Source organism: Motacilla alba, chromosome 8 (genome assembly GCF_015832195.1).
Source record: "Motacilla alba alba isolate MOTALB_02 chromosome 8, Motacilla_alba_V1.0_pri, whole genome shotgun sequence".
Classification (NCBI taxonomy): domain Eukaryota; kingdom Metazoa; phylum Chordata; class Aves; order Passeriformes; family Motacillidae; genus Motacilla; species Motacilla alba.
This window is the reverse complement of record NC_052023.1, coordinates 18,961,629-18,973,016: the sequence shown is the minus strand read 5'-3', so window position 1 is coordinate 18,973,016 and position 11,388 is coordinate 18,961,629. Positions and strand designations below refer to the sequence as shown.

The 11,388-nt window shown below is 40.3% G+C and overlaps 1 protein-coding gene across 4 annotated transcripts; it reads left to right on the top strand.

Moving 5' to 3' along the window:
* Window positions 1-31: 31 nt before the first annotated feature.
* EXTL2 (exostosin like glycosyltransferase 2) lies at window positions 32-9,681 on the top strand. 4 transcript variants are annotated; one of them, XR_005257678.1, is made up of 6 exons: window positions 32-500; window positions 2,284-2,355; window positions 4,317-4,744; window positions 5,283-5,383; window positions 6,069-6,139; window positions 6,732-6,802. XR_005257678.1 is itself a non-coding variant. In XM_038143712.1 (5 exons), the coding sequence occupies exons 2-5, from the start codon at window positions 2,351-2,353 to the stop codon at window positions 7,221-7,223; spliced, it is 996 nt and encodes a 331-aa protein (XP_037999640.1). In that variant the 5' UTR covers window positions 40-500; window positions 2,287-2,350; the 3' UTR covers window positions 7,224-9,681. The 4 variants fall into 4 exon arrangements, 3 of the variants coding, with proteins under 3 accessions (XP_037999640.1, XP_037999639.1, XP_037999641.1); XM_038143712.1 differs by lacking the exon at window positions 5,283-5,383 and having other exon boundaries at window positions 40-500; window positions 2,287-2,355; window positions 6,732-9,681; XM_038143711.1 differs by lacking the exon at window positions 5,283-5,383 and having other exon boundaries at window positions 40-500; window positions 6,732-9,681.
* The last annotated feature ends 1,707 nt before the right edge of the window (window positions 9,682-11,388 follow it).

The following is an 11,388-nucleotide window of genomic DNA, read 5'->3' as shown; positions in this document are numbered from 1 at the left end:
GAGGGGGCGCGCCGGGGGCCGGGCCGGGGCTGCGGGGGCTCGGGGCTGCGCCGCCCGCTAAGGAAACACAGCGCGCCCCAAACGTGAACGCTTCTCCGTCCCGTGCCAGCCGCTCGCTCGCGTCCCGCCTGCGATGCCGGCTGCTCCCGGTGCAGCTGTTGCGGCAGCGCTCGGCACGGGGCGGGGGCGGCGGAGCAGCGCGCTCGCCGTGTGACAGCCAGAGCCGCCGGAGCGCTCCGCCCGCCGCAGGACCCTGGACTACAACCCGGAGCCTGCCGGGAGGAAGCGCAGGGACGCACCGCAGGAAGCGGGCACGGCGGCGCCGCCGTAGCGCTGCCGCTGTCCCGCACGGCCGCCCCTGAGTCACCGGAGCGGCTTGTGCGGGGCCGAGCGGCTGGGCTGGGCCGGTACCTCCTCCGCCCTGCCCTGCCGTGCTGCCGGTGACCCCCGGGGAAGCACGGCGCGGCCGGAGGAAGCGGCGATAGCGGAGCCTGCGGAACGTGAGCGAAGCTGTGGGCGAGGCGCGGGGCGTGCGGTGCCGGGCGGGGCTGTGCCGTGCCCAGCGGTGCGGTGCTGTGCCGTGCCGGGCGGTGCTGTGCCGTGCCGGGCGGGGCTGTGCCGTGCCGGGCGGGGCTGTGCCGTGCCCAGCGGTGCGGTGCTGTGCCGTGCCGGGCGGTGCTGTGCCGTGCCGGGCGGTGCTGTGCCGTGCCGGGCGGTGCTGTGCCGTGCCCAGCGGTGCGGTGCTGTGCCGTGCCGGGCGGTGCTGTGCCGTACTGCGCGGTGCTGCTGCTTGGCTGCACCCAGCTACTCCGGAGTGCTGTTAAGAGGTGTTGCCCGCCAAGGGAGAGGACCCCTTTTTCTTGGAACGAGGATTAAAATATTAGTCGTTGAAGTAGGGATTTTACTTCCGTCAATTTTGTGTTCTCTGCACGTAGTATTGTATGCTTTTTAAAAAGAGGTCAATCTGGCATTGAAATTTCCTAACTTTATTGGCAAAACTTAGCTGCATTTGCTTGTTAGAAAGTGCCGTGATGCTAATTTTAAAACACCTAAATAGACATTTATTTTGAGAATATACAGTAATATCATCATTGCCTATCGCTACACCTGTTGTAAGCACTAGAAGGTATGGCAAGCAAAGTCTCATAAACAGCAAACAATATTTATATTTTCATTTTAAGTATTCTTTTAAAGTTTAATTAATCATTACGATAGCACTGGTAAGGGTTGCAAAGTGCTGAAAGAAGATCTGAGGTTCACTTCTTCAAAAGCACATTTGATAGGACTATAGTGGACATCATAAATGCTGTGTTTCCACTGCTGCTATAATTTTTAGAAGTCAGGCATGATTGTTTGTTCCCTAGAAAATGAAGCTACCAGAACAAGCAGTTGGCGTCTCAAAATAGTTTCAGTGACCTCTTGTCACAAAGTAATAGTAAGATTTGATCTCAGATTTGGGGAGACCTGTTTATGTTGACATATTCAGATTGGTATACACACAAATAACAAATCTGTAGTTTTAAGAAGGAAATTTATATAGCCCAAACAAATTACTCTTATGGAATTTGACAGAGGTTCACTTATTTAACAAATTCAACAAATTCTTGTGCTCTAAACTTTCATACTACCATTCTCAAAAATTAGCAACTCCTGGGTTGTTTGGCAAATTTTAAAGGAAAAAAAATCTCTCCAACAACCTAGGAGTACAGCTTTCCTATAGTGCTGTCCTGACTCCTGTATATCCTTCTTTTACATGCTTGCACTCATGTTTTCCAAGCTGCCAAACCTCATGGGGAGACCAAAATGCTGTGTCTTAAACCTCTGATACAACTGATAATCTTAGTGAGAATGTGAAGGGGATGACCCAGAAAATAAAATATTGGGATAAAATTTTATTTGCCTGACTGTGGTAGCCACAAAATATTTTTAGTGGTGTCTGGTGAGCAAAGGAACACCTGTCAGGTTCTGAAAACTTACTTGTATCTGCATAGCTGGACTTAGGGATGGAACACACAGACATTGCACTGGCACAAAGCAGCAATTTTACAGGCAGAGAAAGAGACTGTTCTTTTCTTTTTAACCATCTGGTGTAATGACTTCTTTCAGGAGTGTTCATTGAAAGGCAGAGGTAATTATTCAACTGAGCATTAGGAAAAGGAATGGGATAATTGCCATGAATGCATATATCAGTCAATAATTGGAGAACCTTTTACTTGTAAAAGAATGCTGGGTAGCATGTGGATAGCTGTTGATCTCCAGTTATAGAGTCCTTTTAATTTCCAGCAGATTCAAAGATCACAAACAACTGCCCTGTAAAAACAAGCTGGGAAAATAACCCTACGTGGCAGCAATGAGGTAAGTTGTGAGGCATTTTAGACTAAAATAATTTACGTTCATATTTTCAAGCAGGTTATTTGCACTTTGGAAATAAATTATTCAAAATTCTGTTGAAAAATAACCACACAGATACTCTCTCAAAAATTGTACTTGTTTGGCTGGCCTGGATCACTGAATTTGATCAGAATTCCCTGCTGAAAACCTAGAAATTACTCACAGAGTAACATGAATAATATGTATACATGAGTAATAGTATTAAAATGTATAGATGAGTTAGTAGCAAGCTTAGAATGTTCATCTTCTATTCAGTTTGTGCTAATCTTGCAAGTAAAGAAGGAGAAAAGGGAAACTGTATCAAGTGCAACAAAAACAAGTGCCAAACTCTGCACCTAGAACGGGGCAACCCTGAATGTAAAGACAGACTGGGAAACAAGAGGCTGGAGAGCAGTGCCACGGAAAGGGACATGGGGGTCCTGGTCAATGGCAAGTAGGACATGAGCCAGCAGTGCCCTGGCAGCCTGGAGGGACATCCCTGTCCTGGGGACATCAGGGACAGCACAGCCAGCCAGGCAAGGGAGGGGATTGTCCCGCTGCGCACTGATGCAGCCTGACCTCATGGTGGTTCTGTGCAGTTTTATAAGAATACAGTATAAGAAGGATATAAAACTGTTAGAGAGTGTCCAAAGAACAGCTACAAAGATAGTGAAGGACCTTGAGGGGAAACCGTCTGAAGAGTGGCTGAGGTCGCTTGGTCTGTTCAGCCTGGAGAAGAAGGGTCTGTGACGTCTCCCAGCTGTCTATACAGCTTCCTGACTAGGGGAAGTGGAGGGGCAAAGCACTGATCTCTTGGCTCTGGTGACCAGTGACAGGACGCAAGGGAATGGCATGAAGCTGTGGCAGGGGGTTTAGGCTGGGTAGTAGGAAATATCTGGCTATCTTAGCCAGAGGGTGGTTGGGCACTGGAACAGGTTCCCCAGGGAAATCGTCATAGCACCAAGCCTGATGTGTTGGGACAATGCCCTCAGGCACATGGTGGAATTTTGGGGGCTTTCCTGTGCAGAGCCAGCAGTTGGACTTCAATGATCCTCATGAGACCCTTCCAACTCAGGATATCCTGTCACTGTGTGAAGAACGTTTGAGGGGCTATCTTTCTAGAAGCTGCTTTTTAAGAGCTTCTGTTTAGTTCCAAGTTCACGATGATCCAGAAATCCTCTGCCTTAAACTAAATCTACATTCACAGTTAGCTGATAGGTAGCACCTAGCATCTGACATTGCCATTTTCTCGTAAGTTCTAGATGTATCAGTTCAGCTGTACTGAGGTTGTTCATTCCTGTATTACTCCATTTGGCATGTTTCTTTTGCTCCACCTCTGTGTTATAACCTTAGTGTGATCAGCATCACATTTTCTGTACTGATTACCATTATCAAGCAGATATACAAACTATTGACCAAATGTCCAGCAAATCAGTTATAAAAACTGTTCCTTCTGTGTGGTGCCTGAGCAACAGAAAAAGAGTGAACATTTTATTTCCTCCTTCCTGCCAGAGCTTTTGAGAAGGCACCTTCTCTCCTTGCTGCTTCCCAATTAAGGTAGAGCTCCTGCAATGCTGAAAACACTGAATCTCTGTACAAATTTACTTTCTACTTTCAGCTGGATAGACTTAGTGAGGTATGTAAATGTTCAATCAAAAATGTAGTACTGAGAAAATAGGAAACAATAAACACTCTAAAGAACTGCTCTAGATTTATTTCACAAAACAATGAAATCCAAAGTTAACCAAAAAGAGTGAAAAGCAAGTAAACACAGAAACTGGGTACCAGAAACACCTGTCTTGATAGTTGAAAGTAATTTGCCAAAGTGCTGAAGTCCTCCTTATTTACTTACTTAAATGAAAATGTACTTAATATTTTGGGAGTTTCTATCAAGAGAGAAAACTGCATGGGTTTAATGACTTCCTTTCCTGTTACTTGTTTTAAAGGTGTTTCCACTTCTGTAAGCTTCCAGGAAGAGTTATGGGAATCCGCCTACTGCGCTTCACCTCTGTGGTGATCATCGTCTTGCTTCTTGTGGCAGGTGCTTTAACAGCTTTGCTTCCCACTATCAAAGATGACAAATTGCCCAACTCGAGAAGGGAACCAAAGGCCCAGAGTCAGTCTGCCCTGGATTCATTCACTCTTATTATGCAGACATACAATAGAACTGACTTACTGCTAAAGCTTTTAAATCATTATCAAGCAATCCCCCACCTACATAAAGTAATTGTGGTGTGGAACAACATTGGTGAGAAGACACCAGAGGAAATGTGGAACTCCTTGGGGCCTCATCCTGTCCCTGTTGTCTTTAAAGTTCAAACTGTAAATCGTATGAGAAACAGACTGCAGAATTTCCCTGACCTGGAAACAAAAGGTAATCAGCAGTTCATATCACTATTGCTAATATTATTTTCATGCTTGAAATCTGAATTAAAAGAGAGATGGTTGAGTTATACTGTGTACTAAATCAATGAATCTTTTGGACCACTTCATAGAGTGTGGGTAGTATAGAGGAACCCTGTGTTGTGATATCAGGTGCACACCACCACCAGGCTGTCAGTGAAGAGTAAAGGAAAGAAAAGAGGAATGCCAAATGCATTTCATGGTCTTTTGCAACAGTGCTCCATTTCCTTTGTGAGGCAGACATAGGTAGTTCAGCTTCTCTTCCTTCTGTACCATAGACTGAAATTCAAAATGCATGTTATTTGTTGAATGTCTGCACTAATCTGGACGTAAGTCATCTGGTAAAGACTTGATTTAGTCCATTCCTCTTACGACTAAATTCTCAAGCATGTTCTGCTCTTCTGAGAAACCTCCCTCCCCTGTCTGGCTTTCTATCTCAAATTACACACCTTTTTATTTAAGAGTACGTTCCCAGTCTCCTGGGTATTCATCTAAATATTCTTCCTAAGCTCTTTCTAGGACGTGTACAACAATAAATCCTGTTTGTTTCAAGTGGAAAAACCCCTCATATGTTGCATTACAGACCTGACCTTACTCATGATTAGTAAAGGTAATTGTATTTATTGCCCCCTTCCTATCATGCCTGCTAGTCCAAACACATGATTTCTAGGAAGACACTGGAAACTTCAACTTCCCAAGTGTTTTACTTACTGTAAAGATCTTACAGTAAGATCTGTGCTAACTGTAAACTTGAAAAGTTTTAATGCATCTGCAGTTCAGATCTAAGAATATCCTTCCTTTTCCACTTCCTGGTAGTCTTTTGTCTAAAATTTAAGCAAAAAAGTCTTCCTTCTGCAGTTAATAATACTGAATGTTGCCTGGGCAATTTAACTTGCTTACATAGTGTATATGCTAAAGAAAAGTATCTAACTCTATTCTAGTTGTATCTTTACACAAGATAAGTAGAATTTTAAGTTGCTTTGCCAAACACTCCCAAGTTTTCTAACACATATTTCTCCAGCTGTACTACAGATGATCAAAGGTTGCTGAGTTTTGTAACAGCCTGGCAGATAATCTAAAACTTAGGTTTGCTTGCAGTTACCACAAAGCTGTAACCTTGCTTTAGCTTTGAAATCTAATTATGTTTTATCAATCTACTTTCAAGGAATTGCAATTCAGCTTAATAGTTGTAGAAATTTTGTATTTCATTTGTCAAACATTGTGCTGCATACTGTGCTCATGTATTTAATATTTTGATCAATTAAAAAGTTTTTCTCTTTTTTTCCTCCCCTCAGCTGTTTTAATGATGGATGATGACACACTAGTCAGTGCTCACGACCTTGCTTTTGCCTTTTCCGTTTGGCAGGTAATTTTTTGCATCTTGGTAGGCAGTATTTGCGAGCTGCACTTGAGATTAATAGTTTAATAGTTTTAGTTAGAGCAATACTATATCATACTGTTTTACCATTGGTTTTCTACCTTTAAAGTTAATTTTTAGGAAGTTTGAAGCATTGAATAGTAGAAATCGCAAAATTGTTCTTTAGTGGTATCTGTATCTCTTATCTGTAACTTTAAAATTTTAACTCCTACTTTACAAAACCATGAAGTTGCTAACTGCTGAATTTATTTAAATGTGTAGTACTCTGTGTGTTTTGTTTTGCAAAACACGAGAAATCGTCTGTAAAGTTATTTTCAGTGCCAAATACACAGCTGCCAATTGTGGGTAGATGTTTTGTTGGCACTATGTGATGTGGAATGAGGCAGACTATCAGTTTTGTGAAACTGTATTTAATTGGAACATTTATGCAGATCAAAGGACCATATGCCAACAATTTAATTCTTTCCTGGCAATAATGTTGTCCGCCTTTCATTTAAAAAATGCATGAATCTCTCTTATGAACGCACTGAAGTGAACCCCGCACTGTGAAATATGTGTTGAGTTTCTTTTTTTCTTTCAGCAATTTCCAGAGCATATAGTGGGATTTGTTCCTAGAAAGCACATTTCTACTCCTTCAGGCGTATACAGTTATGGCAGCTTTGAACTGCAGAACCCTGGATTTGGCAATGGAGACCAGTATTCTATGGTGCTTATCGGGGCAGCGTTTTTTCACAGTGGGTATTTAGAAGACTTTCAACAGCAGCCAGAAGCAGTTTACGCCTTAATAGATGAAACTCAAAACTGTGATGATATTGCCATGAATTTTCTGGTAGCCAAGCATACTGGAAAGCCTTCAGGAGTGTTTGTGAAGCCTGTTGACATAAGAAATTTAGAAAAAGACACTAACAGTGGCTATTCTGGAATGTGGCACCGAGCAGAGCATTTGTTACAGAGATCCTACTGTGTAAATAAACTCGTTAATATTTATGATGGCATGCCCTTAAAATATTCTAATATCATGATTTCCCAGTTTGGTTTTCCTAATTATGCCAATCACAAAAATAAAATGTAAGCCAATGAATTTAAGGTGTTAAATGTTAAACAATACTCAGTGAATTGTACTGAGTTCAAGGAGAGAAGAAGGTGTAATTACTGCATCTTGGCCATCCCTCTTTGTAGCCTCTGATTTTGTCTCCACTAAGCTTTTTATGTATTTTCTTTCTAACTAATTCACAAAGGTAAGTTTTGAGAAAACGTAAAGAATATATAATCATGCTTAGCTGTGATAAAATCATCCTCTTTCCTTAAAACCTGAAAAGCGACTCCAATTAATTAGGTCAGTTCTTCAGAAACATGCAGACAAAAATGCACTCCTATTCTTCAGATCTTAATATGTGGATTTTTTTTCCCCTTGAATATACACATCCAGTCAAATGAGGCCTAGGCCTATCTGTGACAGTTATATTTTGAGATGCTTCCTTGCCTTCCCACTCCTCACCTGCTCCTACCCAGTTTCCAGTGAAGCTGTAGAAGAGCTACAGTGAACTGCTGGCCACGCTTCTGGCCTCCTGTACAAAACCCTCTTGAAGTTTGTATATAAGCTACTTGGTGTTCTGAGATGTTCTTGAAGCTGCTATGAAAGCCAGAAGAGTACCTCACCTTAATCTCAGATAGTCCTTAAACCATTGCCCACAATATCTACTCCTGCTCAGTTAATGGAAAATGATCTCTGATGTGGCTTTTTTTTTCTATTATTGACTTGCCTGGAATTGCTGAAACACTGCAAGCAGGCGAAAGGAAAATCCTATAGGTTGGAAATATAAGAAACATGAATACATGAAATATGAAACTTCTATAAGGAGCCACAAGAAGAGGATGGAATGTTACTAATTAATATTCTCTTTAGTACTTAGTTTTATTTTAATATTTTGCATATGTGTTGTTTCAAACATGCACCCAGGAAAATCCTCAATTAGTTAAAAATTTCTTGTTTGAAGTTCCTAGTAAGAGCAGGGTGTTCAACATTTATTACAGTGTACATTTTGTAATTTTACAGGTCTACTGCTTTTTTAGCTACTCTTTCAATGAGTATTTACTTTTTAGTTCCTTTTTTCCTCTGTTTTTGGTGGCTATGACAACAGAGTTAAAATGTACAATAAATGGGTAAAGAATTATGAAAAATAGTATTTTAAGGTACAGTGATATTTGACAGGGATGGACTATTATCAGTCTCTGAATTGCCTGAGCAATTTGTAGCAAGAAACAGAGCTGCTGTTAATGGCTTTTGTTGGATTGGGACTCTGTAATTCTGGAAACCTTCTATTGACATAGACAGGGCAAACCTTTTCCAATGAAGATGCAGAAGAGTTGGGTTGTTGTTGTTTTGGGGTTTTTTTTTGTGGTATGGAGGAGAGAATAAAAGACAGTGATTTTCCTGGGTCACGGAATCAGATTTGGCATCCAAAGCAGATTTAGTTTCATCTGCATCAGCTTTTAATTGATTCTTAGACTCAGTTCAAAGGTAGCTGTGGGCAACCAGTCACAGCTAATACCTAGTACACAAATAGCATCTGCACAAATGGTATATAATTCTATCCTTTTTTGTAATAAGTTATCTGAACAAAGAGTGAAAAATATGACAAGTTCTTTATAGCAGGGTGTGAGTCTTTGGGGGGAATGAAGGAATTTTTTGCCTTGTTCTATCAGTATTAAAGGATTTGATTTCTGTTCAGTGAAGTCTTCCTAGTACTTTTGTAATATTTAAAGGGCAGAATCTTAACCTGGCAATGTAAAGTCTGCTTAATTTTGCTGTAATAGTGAAAAGTAGTTTTTAATTATTGTGCTGTAGTGCTAAGTAGTATACAAACAGGTCTATGATCTTTCCAGAAGTGCAAATTTCCACGATTTCTGTTCTGTGCAGTATCACCTAGAGTTGTGAAGACTCACAATTGTTGTTAACCTTATTTTTGAAATGTGGAATGAACTGTCAACTCAGCCAAACCTTGGTACTGGGCTCTTTGTTGGAGTGAAGGAGTTGTTTTGGTTTCTTCTGTATCAGTGAAAGAATTATAGAAAAAGCTTTTAATGATATTGTTAAATTTAATTTGCACCATTGTAAAATAAAATACAGAAAGCAGACTTGTGATGTGTTTATTCTCAGATTATTGACCAAAATTTTTAGTGTTAAGATGTCTAAAGTAAACTCACAGTTTGCATACTCATGAGAAGCACCAAGATTTCTTCTTTTTTTTTAAATGTGTACTTGTTGACACATACATTGATTTAATTTAGGTAAGGCCTACTTATGAAGGAAGAAAAGGCATAAAATAACCAACAGCCTTAACCATTTAGTCTTAGCTAGCAAATAAAATACAAAGATAAGACTTAAGCTCCAGCCATAATTCATTGTACTTTGAATCCAAAAGGGGTTGTTTGCTTATTTTTAAAAGTGATTTTTTTATCCCTTGGTAGTTATAAAAATGTCTTAAGATTCTTTACTGAAAATACATTACCAAAAAATTATATTTTAAACAAATAATATGCATGTGATTATTTCTTTGAGAGATTATCTGTGTCATTTGGTAATATTTTGGAGTCTAAACAGAATCATCACCACCTCTGAATGTTCTGTTGAAATTACAGGTAATGCAACACAGGATTTTAAACATGGTATCTGAAATATATATTTTAAAAATCTGTAATAAAAAATCAGGCTATAGTGCTAAAATGCACAAGAAAATTGCTTCTTTACAAAAAAATGCCACAAGATGTCACTGCAGCCTTGATATTTGCTCTCAAATGTAAAACGAGTACATTAGTATTAATTAGAATAACGAAGTTGTACTAGTTGAAAATATTCTTAAAGCTAGCATTTTTCAAAGTGAAATTCATGAAGTAATCTTACTAATAGCTATGACACACTACTGGAATTGAAAAGACGTAGAGATTATTTTGCACATATTTTTACAGGGAAGAAAAGAAATGTTTATTTCTGATGCTTACAAAGGCTGCAGCTAATTGCCACAAATGAGAACTTTTCTACAATGAAAACTGAAATTTTAACTTTGCAGAAATCATATAAGCAGTAGATTAGAATTTGACAGCTGGGCTTCAGTATCTAGTAATATTTGCCTCCTAATATTTGCCACAAACTCTGTTTCTACAGATTCTAGATAGTGAATAGTAGGCTGGAGACTGGTCCATCTTTCCTGTTGCCCAGGAGTGCTGCTAAAGCTATTTCGAGTATGCTCACTCAAACTCTCCTTGAGCAGAGTGCAGCACTGACTTGGAAATGTATTACGTTGAACTGTGGTGAAAGTCTGAGTAAAAAAGGGCATAAAAAACCCTGTGGTTCTGGACAATATACCTTAATACCCTCTTATCCAGGATATAGTACCCCTCAGAGAATTGCTTGTAGATAAAAAAACACTAGTGAAATACTTGGTTTTGTAAAGGGTTACACACAAATGAAAGTTGTAAAGAACAATCTAAAGAAAAATAAACTCTGGTTTCCATGAAAAGGAACAACCCTTCAACAACCTTTATTTAATTTGCTGGTACATTAGACTGCAGTCTCGTTCTTGTGAACATCTTGTATGAAATAGTACTTACTACTGAAAATGAGGTTTTCTCAGCTTTCAGAATCAGGCACAAACAGGGACATATTTAGCACATCAGTTTTGGAGCTTTTTTAAAAAAGTTGGAAAAAAAAAAGCAGTGTAAGAACACAGGTACAAAGCATTAGTATCAACACAAAAATTAAGCAAATACAGCTGCAGTGTGTTCTGCAGTCCTTCACCTTATTTGTAAAGCTTTAAAGATTATCCAGTGCTTATGACACCAGATTAAAAACTGAAGAGTCAGAAGTGTTTCACACTCGTGTTTAGCCTCATTAGCAGACACACCAGGATTAATTGCCTGCACTGGTGGTTACAGTAGGTTATTTACAGTGTTAGGGAAAGCTGGTGATACAAATGTGAACCTCAGGGCTGCATATGGCTTTGTATTACAACATCTTTTAAAGGTGTTTCAAGAGTGGATTTTTTTTTTTTTGCTTGTTCGGGGGAAGAGTGACTTTTTAACCCCCTTTTTTATCTCCTCAAGGAACCTCTCCGTCGCAACCTTTGCTTTAGTTGTAAAACTGAGACGGACAGTCTGCCCTGTTTGACACTTACCAATTCCTTCTACAGGGGAGAGGCGGAAGAACGCGCCCAGAGCTCGAACCGGCGCGTTTGGAG